The following is a 21,211-nucleotide window of genomic DNA, read 5'->3' on the forward strand; positions in this document are numbered from 1 at the left end:
CACTATTCCGAAATTGTATTGGATAATAACCCAAACTTGGGCAATTTTCAATTGACCGAAGCTCTTGGGAGCCGCGACACTCAAACAGGACTGTCTTCCAAAGTGGAGGATTCTATTACAAGCCAACAGTGCAGAATGCTAGGGAGTTGATTGAATGCTGGAAGTTGGATGGGCTGCTAAGCTTGCAGGTTCCTCCATGGAACAAGCCCGGAACCGGCTCCGCTGGGATCTTTGGCTACCGAGGCTATCAATGGCATGTCCTTCAGTTGATTTGCCGAAGGAGCACTAAACCATACACGCAAAATGCGGCTTGAGGCTATCCGAAACGTTGTCCCTTGAAATTGTCATGGATAGCCTTTTGATCTAAAAATTCTGAGGTCGATTGCTGTAGAAATCAAAATCGCTGAGTCTTTCATCACAGAGAAGTGAAGGCATTCCTACGCACGCAGCAACCGATCAGATGGCGGGACCAGTCCGGCTGCCCATCAACCTCGATGCACTGCAAAACTATCTGGAGACATGCGTGCCAGATATCAAGACTCCCTTGAGTATCAAACAAGTGAGTTGCTTTTTGCACCTCTAGCCGTCACTCACATTAACGATATGCTCTGAAAAGTTTGGGGACGGACAATCGAATCCAACATACCAACTAACCGGCGCCGATGGAAATCGATACGTTCTGAGAAAAAAGCCTCCGGGAGCACTATTATCGCAAACAGCACACAATATCGAGCGTGAATACCGAGTCCTTCGAGCTCTAGAGAAAACCGACGTTCCCGTCCCCAAGGTGTATTGCCTCTGCACTGATCCCGCCATCATCGGAACGATTTTCTACGTCATGGAGTTTTTGGACGGCAGGATCTTTACCCAGCAGTCCCTGCCAGGAGTCAGTCCATCGGAGAGGACAAGCATGTAAGGATCTCCAGAAGTGGTGCATCCAGGACACCCCGACTAACTTCATCAGGTGGCGGTCAGCCATGGAAACGCTTGCCAGGATCCATGGCGTCGATTATAAAGGGTTGGGCCTGGGAAGCCTTGAAAAGCCCGACAAGTTTTATGTCCGCCAGATCCGAACGTTCACATCACTCTCGATACAGCAAGCACAGGCAACGGACAAAGAGACTGGTGTCCCCGTCGCCAAGGTCCCTCACTTGAACGAAATGACCGAGGCATTTCAGGATGTGCGATATCAACCAGAAGATCGCAAAACCCTCATTCACGGTGACTATATGATGCATAATCTGATATTCCACAAAACGGAGCCACGCGTCATTGGTGTCCTGGACTGGGAAATGACTACAGTTGGCCATCCACTGGCGGACTTGGTGAATGTGACGGCTCCGTTTGTGTCCGCCACTGCATCGACTCACGTTGGCGCGAACAAGGACTCGGCGGCCTTCAAACCGGGAGCGACACCAGGACTCCCAGCCAGACAGCAATGCGTGGCATGGTATGCTCAGGTGACAGGATGGGATCCTTCAGACGACCTGGCATGGGGAGATGCCTTCTCAGCCTTCCGGACTGCGGTCGTGATGCAAGGAATAGCGGCCAGATACGCATTAAGACAAAATAGCAGTGCGAGGGCATCCGAGTTTGGCCCCCAGGTAGTACCCAATTCACGCTGGGCATGGGAGTTGGTGTTGCGCTTCAAAACTCAGCATGGGAAGCGCACACCGTCATCCCGAAAACGTGGCACACCGATTTCAGGGAAATTATAGCGCTCGAGGAGTCATGAGTACACACACAGCCAACTAACTCGGCCACTTATCATGGGATGCTCGGTCACGGGGAGGTCAATCTAGGGGACGCTAGCTGAGGAAGAACACCCGCCTGGTATTCTTTCTCATTCACAATTGCAGGAGTACCAAGCATCAGGTCCCCCAACTTTGTACCTTTTTGTTTGTCCCTGAAAGAGAATGAAAATAATTTGTCTCATTACAGGGTTGCCTGAACTCACGCGAGAACTTGATTAGGTTGGCAGACCCCATAGTTGATCGATCACTTCAAGTTCAAAACTTGGTAGCCCTGCCAGGAAGTGCCTTTGTGACATAGAGCCTCAGCCCGAGGGTATTACCATCTCCTCGGGTAGATTTTCCTCCGCCCCATGCATTGGGTTCATGTGGGACGATGGCTCAGTTCCGCCGCCGAGGGCTGCCACCCATGCATGTTATTTGCCTCCCTAACCGCCCCTTTCAAAATGCTAAGGTCTATGATACACGGATTAGGAACAGCTCTCCTATGTGTCTCAATGATCCGGGATCGTTCAGCCTTCCGGAGTGGAAGTACTAAAGGACATTGGACCGAGGCCCATGCAGCTCCATTCTCCTTGGATTGGGAAAATCGCTGAACCCACAACTATTCGGCGTCTAATAACCTGATCTTCACTTCTTTCCCCTTGAGCACATTGCCCAGTAGAAAGTTGTTCATTGAGAAGATCTGTTCTTGATCGCAGAAATATTATAGCTTGTTCGTCGTTGCCTGTCTGCCTCATAACCTGCAATTTGTCAACCCGAGAGAAGTGACGGGAGAGATCCTCAATGTCTACCTCTGCATCTCAGAACATCCCACCCATCGCCCTCCCATTTGTGTCGGAACGGGCGAAAAAGCTTTTGGATGTGGTATAGACCCCCCTTTTCAATTTGGAATCCCAGGTCCTGTTTAACTATTAGCGACTGTATTTGTTATCTTTGAGGGGCAGTCATCGAAAACGACAATTGCACATCCCACAGCTTGGTCCTTTTTTTCCTGCCCCCATCTATTCATCCGCTGCTCAATCTAGAAACGGAATTCGTCTGGGACACGTTGCCTAACCCGTCTTGACAGGTCGAAAAATTCGTGCACGAAGAATGCATACCAGCGGATCCGGTCTTTCTCGCCCAGATTGGGACCGGCAATGGCCGCTGGCATGGTCACCCGTCCATCATAGATGAATTGAAGAAAAAAGCTCGTGCCCTGGGCATGTGGAACATGTTTCTTCCCAAAAATCATTACAAGGACGGCCCGCAATTCACGAATCTCGAATACGCCTTGATGGCCGAGTATTTGGGCAAAAGTAGCATAGCAAGTGAGGTATGTAATTCTTTTTTTCCCTTTTTCCTGGATTGAAATCCGTGCTTCCTAAATGGCAAGAGAGTGTGAAAACTTACAAAAGGCCCCCCTCCAGGCATGTAACTGCTCCCCACCCGATACTGGCAACATGGAAGTCCTCGCGCGTTACGGCTCCCCCGCTCAAAAGAATCAATGGCTCAAGCCTCTGATGGAGGGCCAAATTCGGTCTGCCTTCCTAATGACCGAGCCTGACATTGCTTCTTCCGACGGCAGTAATATTCAACTACGTATAGAACGCCATGGCGATCACTACCTTTTGAATGGATCGAAGACGTGGGCGTCCGGCACCGGCGATGAGCGCTGTAAGATTTATCTCGTCATGGGCAAGTCGAATCCGGACCACCCGGATCCGTATCGGCGACAATCTATCATACTAGTTCCGTCAGACACGCCTGGGATGAAGATACACCGGATGCTCAGCGTATATGGGTATGACGACGCCCCTCACGGCCACGGCCAGATCACCTTCACTAACGTCAAGGTGCCGCTCAACGCACTTGTCTTGGGCGAAGGCCGCGGCTTCGAAATTATGCAAGGTCGCCTAGGTCCAGGTCGAATTCACCACGCCATGCGCGCCATAGGCGCCGCTGAGTATGCACTGGAATGGCTGATCAACCGTCTAAATGACGAGCGCAAGAAGCCATTTGGCAAACAACTCTCGGAGCATGGCGTCCTGTTGGAATGGGTCGCCAAATCGCGCATCGAGATCGATGCTTCACGGCTCGTCGTCCTCAACGCCGCGATCAAGATTGACCAGATGGACGCCAAATTTGCGCTCAAGGAGATTGCAGAAGCAAAAATCAAGGTGCCTCAGGTCGCGCTTGAGGTGGTGGACCGAGCAATTCAAGTACACGGCGCGGTGGGTGTGGGCCAGGACACCCCACTGGCGAGTATGTGGGCGCACCTGAGGACGTTGCGGATTGCAGATGGGCCAGACGAAGGTTCGTATTTTGCTCTCTCTCTCTCTTTATCTCACTCAAAATGAACTTGTAAATTCTTCTCGACCATCCTGAGAATGAGGCTAATTTTGGTCTGTGCGCCTAGCTCATCTACACCAACTCGGCCGTCGGGAGAACAAACAGCGCAAGGACGAGGTCAAGAGACGCCTGGCCCAACAGCTGGCAAAGACCGAGTCCCTCTTCCAATCCATGGGCGTGGACCGCAACGAGTTGGGTAACGCCAAGTTCAACGCGAAGTTGTAGGTTTGTCGTAGCTAGTTACTTTCTATGAGCTCGGTATGAGCCTGCGAGGGGGGAGATGTGTCTGGGGGATCAAAACAATTTGCTTGAAGGAAGAAGTGGGGATGAAGACGTGGGAAGCGCGAATGCAGCAATAATCAGAGCGGGATGTACGCTCACAGGTAGCATCATATCCGATATATCCATAACAATTTAGCAGAGAATGAGATTTCAAAGGGGGCCCCCGAGAGGTTTGCCCTGAAGATGGACCCTGGATTTTCAACGGTTGGCAGCCGTCGTCAGAAGATATCGGTACTTGACCTCGTCCGCATCAGTCAGTACCTTCAGCCAACAAACTGTGGCTCCATAGGTTAGCTATTTCGGTGGGGCCCTCTATAGAAGTAGACGTGTAGTCTCTTAGGACTATAGTCCCTGGAGACTATAGTCTATGGTGTCGCAGGGACTATAGTCGCGACCAAGTCCCGACCTATGTACACTTCGAAACTACGCGAGCTAATTGGTCGGAATTGCGTTATTCCGTAGCTCTTCGTCCCTCGAGAAGTTACTAACCTATTACTTACTAGCCTGGTATTTCACGAGCATAGACGCTAAAGTATAAGGAGACTAGTGCTTACTACAATAGGTATATTAGTTAATTAGTAAGGACTATGGTCGAGACTAAAGACTATAGTCCCAATGCCTGAGAACTGGGACTGGGACGAGTTAGACTAGTTGGCAACAATGTTGTCGAGGGTAATCTGGCCAACTTCTTCACGGCCAGCCAGCCGCTGATACGATCGGGTGTTTTCTTCAACTCAAAGTTCCAGATCATCATGACCAATATGGTGCGCAGATGCAGATATGCGAATCGCCCGGCCGTAAGCAACAGCCCCGCGTACCCAGGCCGAGACACCAGATGCGGGGCCGGCCTGGGCGTCGTAAGTATCCTCGCCTTTCGTTGTCTGACACGAGCCAGCGTTCGGGCCGGAAAGTGTTCACGTCCGGCGCGTCCGGCGTCCATTGGCCCACCTGGTTTCTTCCCCTCCAGGCTCGACCTGCTACGCGTCGCGTTGTCGACGGACAACAGAAGGGGGGAAATGTAGCCAGGACCGAGGTGCATGGAGAAGAAGTCAGTGCCCTTGGGGGGTGCTGTGGCCTAGCAGCGTCGTGTCGACGGTCGTCGGACGGATTGAGCCGTTGAAGATCTGGGCCGTGCGATTCGCCTCCTCGATCGTTGCGTCAAGGCAAGAGATCTGGATTTTGATGATTTCCTCCATAGTATAGTTACGCTGTTCTGCGGCCGCCACGCTGTGGGCTTCTCGGAGGCGAGCTCGGGAGTTTGCTTTGTGGCCCCTGGTAAAGCGACAAGTACTTGATGGTCCATGCGAGTGTCATCGAAGTTGTGTCGAGCCCTCTGACTATGAAGCCCATGGGCTGGAGTCATGTCAATACTCGGGGCAGCAAAATTCCACGATGGACACGTACCTCGTCCTTGATGGGTGCGAGACTGGTGGTCCGGGCCGGGACCCTCTTTCTTTGGCGCCGCAGTCTCTCGCTGCAAAAATCTCGTCAAACGCGCTCGTCCGTTTGGATCTGTTTGAGGACAGCTTCCGGATTGCTGCCTCGATGGAATCGGGAGGGTGAGAAGGGACAGCCTTGTCGATTTCGCCTCGACATCCGGGGGTACGGTAAACTGTGCTATGATTCTTGATCGAACTTTTGCTGGCCGAGCATCTCGGCAACGGGGCTGAGATATTGAACCTGCCGACTGTGGTTGTCTCCATGACGCCATGCAAGGAGTCATTTGCGGTACAACGTGGGAGGACTTGACAGGCCTTTGTTATGGCATGGCCGGAAAGTGCTGAAAATATCGCCCATCGCTTCTCAGTCGGCGCCATCGGATCACCGCTAGATCTGCTTTGTCCATATATATCGAAGATAGACGCTCCTCGCCGCTTTTGCACGCTTCGATTCTTTCAAGGAATCCTCGATGCTGCGACCGCCCTTCGGCTCGCGTTCGTGTATTTCACGCGCTGCACTTAGATTCTCGATCTATGGAGTTCCGCCTTCCTCTCCTACTACTAGTCCCCTCCACGTGTGAAATCACTATTCAGAGCGAAGTCTCTCTGCGTCGCACTGTTTCGCAAATACTACAAGCTCCCGTTGAGATTTACCACTGGCGACATACCTTGAGCTGGTCATGTAATTTAATGTTGCGCGGTTGAAATCGGAAATCTCCCTAGCATGGCCGTTCTGAATATCACCGCCGACCGCCGCGAAGGCGGGGTCCCGTGATTTTGCCAGATCAGGCCATTCTCAGGTTTGAGGACGCCAGCAGGCACTTGAAGGGGCATCCTTGAAATTCGGTCTCAAGCCTTGTACAGGAGGTACTGAAGAAGTTTGCCATGCAGCTAATGAAAACCCACCTCTTCGTGGCAGCTTCGCCCGCGAAGGACCCGGAAAGGGGTAGTAGCATTCCCGAATTCCTGCCCCCCCGCTACCTCGGGATTGGTATTCTTGAAATGCACGTTTACGCCGACCAGACAAAATGACGGTCCGTCACCGTGCCTCCCATAATACATTCTGGGCAGCATGTTAAATATTCTTCTCATCGACTTTTACATGTTCAACTCGGGACGCAACCATGGACGGAAACCTTGAAGACGTGGAGTTCTTTCGCCAGATAGGTTGGTGCGAAGCCTACCTCGACCCTGCCCGCTACTCGAAAATTCCTGGCATCACACGCAAACCCAACGAGCATGCTCGGGCCAATACACTGTTTACGCGCACCCTACGGTCGTCGGATTCGATCAGAGCCACCGTGTCCCTCTCTTCCATACCTGCCAAGCCCAATGATCCCGTGACCGAGGCCGTCACACTGATCTCGCTGGGCTCGGACTTGAACGGCTGGAGCGACACAATACACGGTGGATTCTTGGCCGTCTTGTTGGATGAGTGCGCGGGCGTGCTCCTGGGCTTGAATGAAGGGTCTGGAAACGCGGAGCCACCACGCGTCTACACGGCTTACATCAATGTCTCGTACAAAAGACCCGTTCGAACCCCCCAAATCATCGTTGCAAAGGCCACGCTCCGCAGCAAGACGGGACGGAAGACAGTGGTCACGGTGGACATTCTCGACCCGCAAGGTACCGTCTTATGCAGCGCAGAAACAATGTTCATAACGTCCAATGCAGCGGCAAATCTCTAAAGACTGGCTTGGCGTGCGCCACCTGGTCGGTGTTTGTCTGAGCACGTCGTTGGGCCTCGGTTCGGCTGAAGAGACACCGCGGACCGCGGTGGTTGGTATGCCCCAGCATGGCCTGATGCAGTTCGCCACATGTCGCAGATGGCCTTATGGAGTCTTCGAGCCACGACCTAGACATCCAGCTAAATTTTATCTGAACGGCCATTCGCTGACATCGACTACCATTCAATATAGAAAGACATGCAGTCAATATCACACCACGGTGGATAGTATGAGAAACACCACCGATAGGGATTATCATTGTCGTGGGGATGATGGCCTTTGTGAATTCGTCGAGCAACCACGCAACTTTACCAGCATACTGTACATAGGCAAGGAGACGGGTGCTTAGATCCACCCCAACCCACATCCTCGTGTCCATTAGTGACAGAGCGGGGGATGGGCGGCATACCACAGTGCAAGTATTTCGTTCCGCCGTGTCCGATCTTGCCTGGATAAATGGGTCCGAACTTACTTGGTCTAGTTAGCCCCGCAGGAGCACACCCCCTCCTTCCCCCACGCTTCTTCGCCTTTTGCCCTGGAGCCCCAGCTGCAGGGGCTTGGGGGCTTGTGGCTTGGGCCAGGAATCGACAGAGACTCGGTCGTCGTCCGCTTAGCTCCAGCAAGGCTCGAGTTTCACGAGTCAGGGTCGCGTCAAGGTAAGGCTCACTCTCCCAAAATTTTCTTGTCCAAACCTTTGCTTCATCGAACCCCTTGTATCTTCTACAGCCGTGGCCTAGCGACGCGACAGGTGCCCAAAGCTTGGTGATGGCCAGTCATTCTCCTTCACTGCCACGGCAGTCACATTCGCCCGGACATGAACCATCCGCTCCTAGCCCGGGTCACAGAGGGGCAGCAGCGGCAAGACGAAGAGCGTCGAAAGCGTGCCACTCATGCCGTACACGCAAAGTCCGCTGCGACGTCGTTGACCATGGAGTGCCGTGCACAAATTGTCGCCTCGACCGTGTGGATTGCATCCTCACCGGCTCCCGAAGGGGCAAAGCGACAAGGGCGCCGAGGGAAGAACCCAGTCGCTACCGTTCGCCGCAGTCGTTTTCTGACCACGCCGATGACCTTCCGGTTGGTCTGACCTTTGAGAAGAGGTTCAACAGATGCAGCCAAGCTCAACCGTCGAACCTGTTGAGTAACGGCGGGACCGACTGTGTCATTTCTGGCGTGGAAGACCCCGATGCCATTGTGCCGCGTAAGTCCCTAGAGGAGCGTCCCAGCTTCGTCCCCTGCGGCCGCGAGTGCCTCGTAGCTGATGGCGTTGCAGATCAGCCCCAAGATGCTGAACACCACCGTCCAAACGACTTTGGCCAGATGAGCGAGGCCTCCCAACCAGCACTATCAGCGCCACTCATCAATCCCTTGCAAAACGAGGACTGCTTTGTTGCGCCCGTACTCGAGCAAGCCTACGGTCTTCCTCGCTTCGTCCGTCCTCTGCCGTCATGCATCGACGCCCATGGAGCTCAATTCCTCGCGCACAAGGGGGCTCTGACGGTCCCAGACGCCAGTCTGCGGAACGAACTCCTGCGCAGTTACGTCCAATACGTGCACCCATTTATGCCCATACTGGACCTGAGGCAGTTTCTTACACCCATCGCGCGAAACGACGGTTTCGCCCAGATCAGTTTATTGACCCTCCAGGCGGTTATGTTCGCTGGCAGCACGTTCGTCGATCTCCGATTCCTTCAGAACCACGGATACAATGATCGACGGGAGGCACGCAAAGCCTTCTACACCTCGGCGCGCATGCTCTACGATTTTGACTACGAGTCGGACGACGCTGCGGTTCTGCAAGCCGTGCTCCTTCTGACCTACTGGTATGAGTCGCCCGAGGATCGAAAGCACACGTGGTATTGGATGGGCATCAGCGTATCCGTTGCCTATACCATGGGCCTCAACCGCCGCCACGCGCACGCGAATCGGGATCGCGAGACACAAAGACTCTTCAAGCGGCTGTGGTGGGCTTGCCACATTCGGGACCGACTGATCGCATTGGGCATGCGCCGCCCCGCGTGGATCAAACTCGAAGACCATGATACACCGATGTTGGAAAGAGATGACTTCGACACGGAGCCATTGCCGAACGAGCTGTTTACCTTGCTCGGTGGCGCGCCGAGCGTGCTGGATTGTGTCTCCCGGCCTGATCTCGTCTACGCGTGCATCGATCTGGCAAAGTTGACCGTCTGTATCGGCCACATTCTGGTCACGCAGTACTCTCTCGTGACCGAAAGTGCAGGCGGAACTGCGGGCGGAAGCATGATGTTGAGCCCACAGCGGTCGACCCTACAAATGTCCGAGGCCACCCGGTGTGAGGAGCGGCTGAGGCAGTGGGAGCAAGAGTTGCACCCTGAAGCTCGGTACAACGTCGTCGGGGCTTACCAATACGGCGGATTGCCGGTTGACCCGGTCATCAACGTCCACCGGGCGCTCCTGCGAATGGTGTATCTGACGACGCTGTCCGCACTGTACAGACCCCAAGTCTTCCGTCCCAAGAAGATGCAAAGGGCGAGGCCTTCCAAATCCGGAATCTCGGCCCGGCAGATCCTGAGGCAGGTGGCAAACGAGATCACCGATATCATCGCGGATTTGCAAGCCCAGGATCAGATCCGCTTCCTGTCTACCAGTGGTGTCATGGTCCTGTCTCCCACCGTGATCACACTGTTGCTGGACATCAACTCTCCGGACCACGACAAGCGAAACGCCAGCATCGCCCGCTTTTACCGGTGCATGCAGGTTCTGCACAGACTGCGCGAAATCTACGCCTCAGCAGACTCGGCAATCTCGTTTCTCGAGGCCGCCATCCAAAAGGCTCACGTGCAGATCCCATCCGGGAAAGCAGATGGCCCGTTTTCCTCTCGCGAGCATTCTGCCGCCGGCGTCGTTCACGCATCATCGGAGCATCGGACATTCTTGGCCACTGACGGCTCTTTGAATGGCATGGCGGCGGCTCAGAATCAGTCGACTACGCTGTTGGGCACGGTCGACAAGGACTATCCCCAAGTCTATGGGCAAACCGACCAGATGGAAGGACCTTTGAACGACGCAATGACCATGAGTCTGCATGACCCCATGGGTGGCGGGGCGTCGATTAGTGATGACATGCAAGAAAGTAACCAGTTCTCTTCACTCGGAGAAGGCGAAAACAACTCGGACAAGGATGACAATTGGTATTTAGTGGATGCCTTGTTCAATTTCGAGGGAAATACTAGCCTGCACGGGTTTGACGGCGGCTTCGGCACCGGTCTTGAAATCTCATAGGCATTGATTTGCGCGGAGGCGCTTGCATCACAGTAGATCGTGTATCCAGCCAATCTGTTCGGCTGTCAAACGAAGTGTGTGCTGCGCTCCCCCGTCTGCCTGGGGCAGGAATTTAAGATCCAAGGCGACCCTTTGCCCCTCTTTTGCCTTCCGAGTCGGTCGTCGACACGGCAAACTCTCAGCTGGCTTCTTAAGCTAGAGCTTCGTCCTTCCCGTGCCGTCACTCTTTGCCTGCGCTCTCAGCTCCCGCCTCAGGATCTTGCCGCTGGCACTCTTGGGGATGCTAGACACAAAGACGACACCACCTCTGAGCTGCTTGTGCTTGGCCAACTTGTTCTTGACCAGATCGGCGATCTGGGCGGCCGAGATTCTCGTCTCATCGGCAACCACGAAGGCTCGAGGCAACTCATTGCCGCTCCCATCCAGTGCTGGTACGCCGATGACGGCGGCATCGGTAATCAGTGGGTGAGAAAGTAGCAAGGCTTCGAGCTCGGCGGGGGCCACTTGAAGACCCTTGTACTTGATGAGTTCCTACATTGCCCACGCGAAAAAGATGCCCCAAGTCAGTCAACCCGAAGCACTCAGACTGTTGTACCTTTCAAGAAAAGGAGAGTGGAAGGAAGGAAGGAATTGGACGGGCGTAGTTAAAAAAAAAAAAAAAAAAAAAAGACGGCTGCTTACCTTCTTGCGGTCCACGACGTAGAACTTCTTGTCGCTCCTCACTCCAATATCGCCGGTCTTGAACCACCGGAGATCGCGCGTGAAAGCAGCGTTGGTTTCTTGATCACTGTGCCAGTAACCTCGAGTGACCATGGGACCTTGAAAGATGATTTCGCCCGGTTGCCCTTCCTCCACGTCCTGTTCGTCGTCATCGACTATGCGTACCCTGACGTTCGACATCAACGGCGAAATACTCCCAGTGTCGTCGACTTCGTCCCACGGCATGGATGTGACGGAACCCATCGACTCCGAGAGACCCCAGGTTTGCGAGAGATGGCATCCGAGCTTTTGCTGCGCCTGTCGCGAGAGTTCGGCCCCCATTGGCGCAGCACCAGATACGGCGTGCAACAGCGTCTTGAAATGGTCGGTGACTTCGGGACTTTTGGCGATCATCAGATAGATCGGTGGCACCGTGAACAAAGCCGTGGTGCGGAACTGTCTGTTGTACTCTAAAAAGCCGGCAAAGTCGAATCTCTGCATCCAGTACACCGTGCCACCGGATACGATGGGGTTGATAAAATACCCCAAACACCCGGCCACATGTGCAGTCGGTAGATGTGCGAGCGTGCGGTAGGCGAAATTGAACGAGGGATCTTTCAGCTTCCTCCTCTTCGCGTACTCCCGGATCGGGAGGCCCAAGAGAAGACCCTCGGAGACGAGGTTGGTGTGCGACACCTTGACGCCTAAGATACACGCCGTCAGCGATCATCATCCAAAAGGTATGAATCAGTGAAAACAGCCTGGCGCGAAAAGAAGATAGTTCCGCCCCTCCATACACACCTTTTGGCACGCCGGTGGTCCCGCTGCTGTAGAGCAAGCAGATGATGCTTTCCTCCAGTTCTTTCTCATCGGTTATACGTTCCCACTCCAGCATCTGGTTGGGGTTCTCGTTTCCTCCGAGCAAGTTGGGACCCTGGCCCGTGGCATCGTGGAGTGTCCTTGCGCCCGCCTTGCTTTCCAAGACCAGGATTCTGTCGCGTCCTATGCCAACCTCTAAACAAGCCTTGACGGTGACTTCGAGACAGTCACTGCTCGTGACGACCAGTTGGGCGTTGCCGTGCTTGAGCTGCCGTGCGAGCTCGATAGAACTATAACTTGGGCTTGCTGAGCTGTAGATGCCCCCGGCGGCGATCGTCCCGTAGAATAGCGCCGGCAGGAGGACCTGACCGGTCGAGACACAGAGGACAACGTCTTTGCCTCGTCCCCGAGCACCTATGCCATACTGAGATCGCAGGATGTGCGCGATTCGCTTCGTCCACGTCCGTGTCTGCGCCTTGGTGACCGAGTTGCTGGGATGGGCGGCCTCGACATGTAGCACCGTGGCATCGTCCCCCAAGCACCACGGTGATTCTGCACGCTTAGTGTCAGATGGCCCAGTTCGGGACGCGAACCAAGGGGTACCCACCAAATAGTAATGTCAAAAGGTCGAGCGTTGGCAACACATAATCTTTTGCAGGCAGATAAGTGGCCGGAGGCGTCGCCATCGCAGAGATGAATGGACGATGGTCGGTGGTGTCGATTATCGAACTCTCAACTTCGAAGTCGCTGTCCAGAGGTGTCGATGTCGAAACCCCGATTTACATGGACCTCCGCAGCATAAGACGAAACCTCGTGTTTAACCCGTTTCAAGGGTAGAGAGACGCTATCGCCAAACTTACCGGCTTTCCCTCGTTTGGCAGCGATGCCTTGCGGATGAAGTGGATTCCGAGGCATACAGGGTCAAAGCGAGCGCCAGTCCCATTCATTCCCGTTGCCGAGGGTGTCATTTCTCACCACCGTAACCGAAGTTAGATATGTATTGCGTTCGATTTGGCTTGAAATTCTCTGGTACGATATTCAAGCTTACTGTAGCCAATTTGCACCTCCCGCATTATTATTTTTTTTCTCCCTTTCCCTTTCGCATCTTACAGTTGATGGCACACCAGCTTAAGAGTGATTGGACTAGACTAGCCACCGCCGTTGTACACGTTCCTACTAGTGTTTGAAGTGAGACGCAGACTCCTCAGGTGTTACGTGCTTTCACGTGGGCAGTTTGAATTGGCTTGTAGACAGCTATCATGTGTGTTACATGGGCTTAATTTTTTTTATTGAACCTGCTTAAGGAAGGCGTTGATGTTGTCGGCAACGACAAGTGCTATGATGCTGTTGGACTTGGTTTAGTGACCCTTCTTGGACTGTATACCGCCGACGGGGGGAGGGGGGAGGGGGCACTTACGAATGGGGCGCAATCCTGAAAAGGTATGCACCGAACCCACGGTAAAATCGAAGGAACCCTTCGTTCCTCACGACACTCAAGGCACAATGCCACATGCCTCTGTAGACGGGCGTTCCAGTCGCAGCATTTGCCCTTTGCAGTCGGGTCTTCAGGAAGTCGAACGGCAGACTGAAAAAGGCGGCTGATAGTCCGGCAATTGCCGAAGCACAAATTGTCTGTACCTGTGGGCTAAGCGTTGTGTGGGTTGACAATTGGTGTTTGGATTCGGAGAAAAATGCCAGCTGGCCGAAGTTGGTCGCCATGGCCCTTATCATGGTTGGGTAGGCGCCCGACCATAGAGCCAGCATCCCCTCGTTGCGAGAGATGCGAGCCAAGGTGTCGAAAGCTGAGCGGTAGTTCGCCCTGAGCTCTTTCGGCTGTAAGCCGTCGGACTGCATTCGTACGAGCGCAACCTCTGTAGGGTTCGCGACAAGAGCGGCCAACCCACCAGCAGCCAGTCCGGCCAATGCTCGGTGTTCGAAACCCATCTGCAATCCCTGTCGCTGGAGTCGTTGCTGCATCATGTCCTCGAAAGTGAAAAAGAGACCAAGTCGAGCGGTGCCGTACACGATTTGACGCAGTAAACCCGCCGAGAGGCCTTGATAGAGGTCAGTGACCTTGCCTTGGCTGACAATCGTCCTTGCTATAGACAACGCTGTAGGTCTCGGTCCTTTTCTGGCGCCCTCTCCTGCTAGTTGCAGGCGCACTTTGAGTAAATCAATCGGCTGAATGCAGACAGTGGCAACCATTCCGGAGGAGCCGCCAACGATAAACGGGAGAAGTGCTGAAACCCATGGTGCCTGCTGAGCCTCTGTCGTTGCGGAGACTTGATCAGTTACGTGAGACATCAACTCTGGCGACGGACAATGAACCGAGAATGCGACACGAGAAGAGGGAGCGGGGAATTGATTGTCGTCAACAGATTAGGCTTGACACACAAGACTCGACCATCACAAGCAAAATAGGTCCCAGCAGATGAGATGTCGCAAGAAGAGCGAATGACACCCCCAGCAAACGATGGGAGAGCAGCAAGAAAGCACGCGTCAGCCAAGGGCGATACACGCAAGGCAAACAACTTAGCTGAATAGCGGGCCACCAGAATGTCTTGTCCCACGGACGCTGGCTATGGCACTGCCAAAATCTGAACTTGACAGCAATGTCTGTGGTTGGTGATCGGAGGAGAGCATGTCAACCTCCTTACAAGGTGACCTCGGTAAACTGCTTCGACTGGCCCGAACCAAGTCCTGATAGCCGGCACACCCATATCCAGGCCAGGCGCAGAGTTGCATATTGAAAGAGGCCGGGGAACAAAAGAAATGCCCCGATTGAGACGATCCGTGGATCGTTGACAACAAATCCTCATTTCGAAGGATGGTCACGTGCCACATGGGCTGGTAGTCTGTGACCCAATGGAGGAACATGGTGAATTCTCCTATGCCCAGGGAATTATATTATCGAATAATTACAGGAGGGTTAGTGGCGCAGAACGAGCCTATTTTGGGGTCACGGATACGGGCCTCGATACCCGGTGAGGGTAACTATGCCATAAACGGCTCTCAAGATATGTCCTCGACCGCGCAAATTGCGGCAAAAGATCCCTTGGTCAGCCACCGACCTTTAGGCACGCGGCATAACCCCCTCACCCGAGCTAGCTCAAGTACCGAGTATATCGGCACTGGGGAGAAGGCGGAGCCGGGTGTTATACTGACCGGTAATGTCATGGTGACCCTTGGAAGATATCGAGGCCCCGGGAAATGCCATAATTCCACTGGAAGCCAACTTCCATGCCGGACGATTTGAAGGCTTCAGAAGCATGGCCGAGGGAAGCCCGAAATAACACAGCAGTTTGATATTAGCGCAGGTCAACGGTTGACACCAGCGGCACCGCAAAGACTAGGTTGGGCGTTGGGAAGGACGGCAACTCTGTATTTTTGGCTGCAGCGGTTCAAATCCGCCAGGTCCCCAAAAGGACAAGCCACCTTTGATTCAAGCAGCGAGGACCAGATCAACATGTTTTCTGGACAACATTGAAAATTGGAAAGCAAGGCTGGCTGCTGATGAGAAGCTGTCGAAATTACTACGGACTTCCCTGACTGCCCGACGTTCGACACAATACCGTGTTGACATTGCATGGCTCATCGGCCCAGTCGAGTATCTCAAAAATTCTGGTATAACATCGACATGTCTGCGCTGCAGCTTCGACACTCTATTGCTTCCGCAAAGTGCATTTTGGTGACATCTCTCGTAAATGTCCGTGATGCTGACACTGGCCACCGAACCAAAGCTTCGCGACGATGGCGTCAAAACCATTCCTCTGTGTTACGTGAACAATCTATGGGACTGCAGCAGTGACCGGGGGTTTGGGGCTGTGACGATACCATGACATTCATTGTCAACAACAAATGTTAAGCATTCATGTTTATCAAGACCGTCTTGGGCTCGGTATATGCCCTCAGCGCATATTCACCCATTTCTCTGCCGATACCCGACTGTTTTCGTCCTCCGAAAGGGACCTGCATATTCATGTAACTCACACAGTTGATGCCTACCACCCCCGAATCCACTTGTGCTGAAACCCGCATGGCTCTAGTGATATCGCGGGTAAAGACCCCAGACATCAGGCCATAGTCAGACTCGTTAGCCCAGCCAAGTACTTCCTCCTCCGTCTCAAACGTCCTGATCACGGCCGCGGGACCGAAGACCTCATTCTTATAGATCTCCGCATCGGGTTGAGGGTTGAGAAACACTGTAGGTTCCATGAAGCAGCCGGTCTCTCCGTGCCGGACCCCGCCCACGACCAGCTCAGCTTGTGACTTTGCACGCTCAACCATATTCAGTACACGGTCGAATTGTCCTGCATCTACCAGTGGTCCTAGCTTGACCGAGAGATCTTGGGGGTCGCCTAGATCAGATGCTGCCGCTTTCATCCTCTCGATGTACTTTTCAACAAAGCGATCCGCAATAGACTTTTGGACGTAGATTCTCGTTGCGGCGACGCAGACTTGGCCGGACCGAGCCAGGATAGCATTCGTGGTCCAGGTAACGGCGTTCTCGAGGTTGCAGTCGTCGAAAACAAGCGCAGGGCTCTTGCCTCCAAGCTCAAGGGTGACGCGCTTGAGGTTACTCTGTGCTGCCGCCGTCTGAATTCGCTTGCCGGTGGACACACTGCCTGTAAAACTGATCTTGTTGATGCGGTTATGGCTCGCTAGTAAAGCACCGGTCTGTCCGTCTCCAGGGAGGACCTGGACGACGCCTTTAGGAAACCCAGCTTGTTCGAAGAGCGGGGCAATGGCAAGGGATCCTAGAGGTGTCTTTTCCGACGGCTTAACGATCATGACGTTTCCTGTAGCCAAACATGGTGCTAGCTTGAGCATCATGGTCGCCACGGGAGCGTTGAACGGATTGACAGCTGCACACACGCCCAACGGTTCATGACGAACTAGCTTAACAAATCCTGGGGTAGTGATCATGAATCAGCACGATCGATATGGAAGGCAGGAAAACGTTCGTTGGGACGCACCATCGTCGGCAGGAAAATATTCCCCCCTGAGCTTATCTGTCCAACCGGCGTAGTAGAGGATACAGTTCTTGATGTAGTTTTTCTCTCTTGTAGGAATTAGAGACACTGGGTTCCCAGAAGTGAGGGAGTCGAGAGTGAGGATAGGCGTTAGTTTGTCTTCCACGAGTTCTGCCAGCTTGAGGAGACACTCCGTCCTCTGCATGGCAGAAAATTTGCTCCATGGCCCTCGAAATGCCGCCTCCGCGTAGGACACGGCCAAATCAACATCGGCAGCTCTTGCCACGGGGACGCCGTCCACGACCTTGGTGTTATCCTTGGGATTGAACAGAGTGTACGTTTCCGTGCTTTGTGCACTTACGTATTCTCCATTGAGGTAGAGTTTGGTAAAGTCTTTGGGGTTCAGTGATTCGGCGCTACCCATTTCGTACGAGGTTCGATAAGCACTTGGATATGCGTGACACTAAAGGGAGGCACGGTGTTGCATTGAAAAGGTCCTGCTGAGTCTCACTGACGCATGGACCTGGGCCGTAGACCATATTGGACGCGGGCCAGGTGCCGGGATCAGAATGTCCCAGAGAGCCCGAGGCTGACAACGCCAGCCTTGTGCGTATAACCTCGGTTTCGGCAACCAATGTACCCAAATAAATGGACAGTACGAGGTACTATTGCTGGACAGACCAAAACTTCATTAGAGTGTCTATTATACAAGACAGAAATTGAGACGCAGGCCATTTGTGTTTAATGAATGAAATCCACTCGCTTCCAGACTTTTCCGAACCAACAGGGGCTATGCTTCAGGCAGCTCCAAGCCTCTAATTTTCCGACCCTGTTTGTAGAGTCCATCTACCAGGAGGGGTCTGACGGTCTTGCCGTTGTAAGGTAGCTCGCTCAGGAAACCCCACCGAGCAGCCTCCTTCCATCCTTTCTGCTGCCAGTCATTCAGGCTGCCACGAGGGAAAAATTCGTAGACATCCAGCGCTGCTGGATCATGTGCGATCGTTACTAGAACACGAGGATCGGCATCAAATTCCATCAAGCCAAGCACAGACTTCTCTGCCACGATTGGGTCCTTGTAGAAGGTAGCTGCATCCGTCGAGATGTGTGTGAACGGTTCCTGATACACAGCAGGCGCTCTGTCAACTTACAGTAACGCGGGGGTGGAGTTGGGAATACGGGGGGAAGTGCATCCACATACCGACCGACCGTCCTCGCCATGAGGGTGAGATGACAGAAATCCTCCACACAAGCAAGGACGTGGCAGACGCCTGTCGAGCGCCGATCCTTCCGGGATAATGTCAGGAATTGGGATATATTTGGACGGTCTGATAGAGCCAGCAAAATGGCAGGTATCGGCTCCTAACAGCACGAACGTGTCCTGAGTTGTCCGAACCAGGCCAGCCATGTGTCCGACCGCATGTCCGGGTACGTCGAGAATGTAAAAGCTCCCATCGCCAAAGAAATCGTGGGCCTTAAACTGACCAATTTGCAGAGAGTCCGAGAAACTGAGCTCCACAACCTCTCGGTCCTCAAAATCGGCCTCGTGAAACGGTGAGTCTTGTCTGGTAGGATAGCCGGGCATAAAAGCCTCCCGAAAACCAGGACCGACAACCATCTTGACGGACTTTGGCAATTTTGAAGGCGCTCCACAATGATCAAAATGCCAGTGGCTAAGCACAAATGTGTCGATGTTACAGATATCGACGTTGCCATTGGCAAGAATATCTTGCACGTCCTGCTCGATTTTCACCCCCTGCACATGACCTTGTATTAGGCCAGATATATGCGGCACATGATTTTGCCAATCAGCTCGAGCGCCCAAGTCAAATAAAAGCTCCGTTCCAAGCCTCTCGTGCTTGATATAGTAAGAGAACGTAGGAAGATTGATCCACTCGTAACCGGGGATTTTGGGCTCAACAAGGTAGTGGGGTGGTACCGTGATATCACAGGTCGTGTTGATGATCGAGACATGACAAATATCTGAGCCTCCGGGGAGATCCAAAGAGAGTGTTCTCGAGGTATTCTGAGACTCTTCCATGACGGTAGGTGTCGACATGAATCCTGGGTGGTTATGTGACTATCCACGACGGAGCCGTCACATATACAGTAGAAGGCGCAGGCGGGCTAGGCTAGGGCATTGGACCGACCAGACTGTGTTTCAAGCGGTCTTAAAAGACTCCAAAGTTACCTCGGCCCCGATCGTGGTCTCGAAGTCATGAAGCGATGCATGGGGCCCTGGAGGGTACGCCAGGCGATGAGAGCGGTAGGCGCTGTATGTTCCCACAAGGTGTTCTACCGTGCGAGCCATGCTGATCCAGAGATTCAGGCCGAAAAGGCTCTGGAATGAATGCTGGGGCGTTGTGCCAATCCCAGAAAGGCACCTTTCGGACAGGCGCTCAGCGAGCGCGGCTCCGTCAACGAGCTGATACCGAGGTTACCAACCAAGATCGAAGCGGCTCGCGTCGTCGCCCCGACGGCCGCTGTCAAAATCCTCCTCTGGCTCAAATGTGGGCCTGTGATAGGACTTTGCAGACATTGGATGGTCTAGATGAGGCTCACCAGCAACAGCTGGGCAAATGAGAAGATGAGTACGCTAACGAAGTCCCCCAACGCAAGATTGAAGGGTCAGCCTGAGAAAAGCGCCAGCCTTGCTTCATGGCTGTTCGGCTCCATACACGAGGCCCAACGTTACGCATACTGGCGCAACGTGATCAGACACCATGGAATGCGACTGTTACTCCTTTCAAATTGTCATTGTCATGTTTCCAGTTGAGGTTGAGCGAGCTTAAGCTGTACGATGTCGGAGTTAACAACATGGTCGATGCTGCCACGCCGCTTCCGCACAGTTCTATGTCATGATTGGACAGCTCGGGAGGCCGAGTTCCAGGTGCAGTTAAAAAACCGCGCCATGGCCGTTTAGAGCAAGATTATTCGCTCCCAGTAATACTCTGCACTGTAGTCGTCGTTGCCCTTGCCGCCGCCAGTCCAATAGCATACAATCTCCGTGTAGCCATTCCTAGGTCGCATGAGAAAGGCAATAAAGAAACAAGTCGAGCTGGTCACAGTCTCTGATGTTCTTTTGTCAACCCTCTGCTTTGTCTGGTGACCAACAATTCCTCAATTTGCGTGATGCTCATGAACATAACCAAGGATCCTTAAGCAGTTCTTGTGCCGTTGCACGATCCTCTGGCAACCACCGAAGCATTCTTCCAACGAACCGGAGAAAGAATCTCTTGTCCTCGCCAGAAAGTGTAGTAATAGTAGATTCCAGACCTATACCACAAGGCTTGCCGACTTTCCTGTTAATTAAGATCCCTTTTGAAGGAATTAGCAACACACTTTCACGGGTTTTATGGAGATCACGGGTTAGAATTATGGCGCTTACCCTCTGGTGTGAAAAACTGAGCGGTTGACTCTCCCCGGACGAGGAGCTGCTTAGGTGGTGGACCAAGGAACGATATCATCTCATTGAGATGTATATTGGGTGCGTAGGTATCAGTATCTGGGTCGAAAGCTTGAAAGAGCGATCGACCTTCCAATAAATCCCAGATCTGTCATTTAGTTAATTAGCGAAACGAGCGTTGAAGGGGGCTTTCGTTAAAAAAAAAAAAAAAAAAAAAAACCATACCATTACACCAAGATTCCATATATCAGCGCTGTACGACCAGCCAGCACGTAGGATTACTTCAGGCGCCTGTAAGAGGTCAGGCTGGATCGGGTGGTTGAATGTGCCATCGAACGACGACCGAACGGCAAGTCCAAAATCTGCGATTTTAGGACGGCCAGGAGGACCCCTTAGATCTCCAAAGTTCCGATGGGCATATATACGTCGGTCGTCGTAAACTTTTGCTGGAGAAGGATGCCTTTGCTCCTCTTTAATGAGCTCGTTTATTATCTCTTCGTCTTCAATCCCAAGTAAAATG

At 53.2% G+C, this 21,211-nt stretch overlaps 7 protein-coding genes across 7 annotated transcripts; 4 read left to right on the forward strand and 3 right to left on the reverse strand.

Annotated features, from left to right (window-relative positions):
* Window positions 1-460: 460 nt before the first annotated feature.
* AYO21_03350 (hypothetical protein) lies at window positions 461-1,718 on the forward strand (the record flags this gene model as incomplete). The annotated part of the gene is made up of 3 exons (XM_022653324.1): window positions 461-559; window positions 617-912; window positions 965-1,718. The coding sequence occupies 3 exons, from the start codon at window positions 461-463 to the stop codon at window positions 1,716-1,718; spliced, it is 1,149 nt and encodes a 382-aa protein (XP_022514426.1).
* An 819-nt stretch (window positions 1,719-2,537) lies between these two features.
* AYO21_03351 (hypothetical protein) lies at window positions 2,538-4,310 on the forward strand (the record flags this gene model as incomplete). The annotated part of the gene is made up of 4 exons (XM_022653325.1): window positions 2,538-2,618; window positions 2,824-3,069; window positions 3,152-4,049; window positions 4,153-4,310. The coding sequence occupies 4 exons, from the start codon at window positions 2,538-2,540 to the stop codon at window positions 4,308-4,310; spliced, it is 1,383 nt and encodes a 460-aa protein (XP_022514427.1).
* Window positions 4,311-6,930: 2,620 nt separating this feature from the next.
* Window positions 6,931-7,494, forward strand: AYO21_03352 (hypothetical protein; the record flags this gene model as incomplete). Its single annotated transcript, XM_022653326.1, has 1 exon — window positions 6,931-7,494. One exon carries the CDS (start codon window positions 6,931-6,933, stop codon window positions 7,492-7,494), a length of 564 nt encoding a protein of 187 aa, XP_022514428.1.
* An 853-nt stretch (window positions 7,495-8,347) lies between these two features.
* AYO21_03353 (hypothetical protein) lies at window positions 8,348-10,797 on the forward strand (the record flags this gene model as incomplete). Its single annotated transcript, XM_022653327.1, has 3 exons — window positions 8,348-8,494; window positions 8,581-8,734; window positions 8,807-10,797. 3 exons carry the CDS (start codon window positions 8,348-8,350, stop codon window positions 10,795-10,797), a joined length of 2,292 nt encoding a protein of 763 aa, XP_022514429.1.
* A 195-nt stretch (window positions 10,798-10,992) lies between these two features.
* On the reverse strand, window positions 10,993-14,520 carry AYO21_03354 (hypothetical protein; the record flags this gene model as incomplete). Its single annotated transcript, XM_022653328.1, has 5 exons — window positions 10,993-11,328; window positions 11,479-12,200; window positions 12,298-12,867; window positions 12,923-13,062; window positions 13,733-14,520. 5 exons carry the CDS (start codon window positions 14,518-14,520, stop codon window positions 10,993-10,995), a joined length of 2,556 nt encoding a protein of 851 aa, XP_022514430.1.
* A 1,656-nt stretch (window positions 14,521-16,176) lies between these two features.
* AYO21_03355 (hypothetical protein) lies at window positions 16,177-17,712 on the reverse strand (the record flags this gene model as incomplete). The annotated part of the gene is made up of 2 exons (XM_022653329.1): window positions 16,177-17,225; window positions 17,292-17,712. 2 exons carry the CDS (start codon window positions 17,710-17,712, stop codon window positions 16,177-16,179), a joined length of 1,470 nt encoding a protein of 489 aa, XP_022514431.1.
* Window positions 17,713-18,078: 366 nt separating this feature from the next.
* AYO21_03356 (hypothetical protein) lies at window positions 18,079-19,596 on the reverse strand (the record flags this gene model as incomplete). Its single annotated transcript, XM_022653330.1, has 3 exons — window positions 18,079-18,405; window positions 18,487-19,365; window positions 19,477-19,596. The coding sequence occupies 3 exons, from the start codon at window positions 19,594-19,596 to the stop codon at window positions 18,079-18,081; spliced, it is 1,326 nt and encodes a 441-aa protein (XP_022514432.1).
* Between the last annotated feature and the right edge of the window lie 1,615 nt (window positions 19,597-21,211).

This window comes from Fonsecaea monophora (assembly GCF_001642475.1).
Source record: "Fonsecaea monophora strain CBS 269.37 chromosome Unknown Scaff16, whole genome shotgun sequence".
NCBI lineage: Eukaryota > Fungi > Ascomycota > Eurotiomycetes > Chaetothyriales > Herpotrichiellaceae > Fonsecaea > Fonsecaea monophora.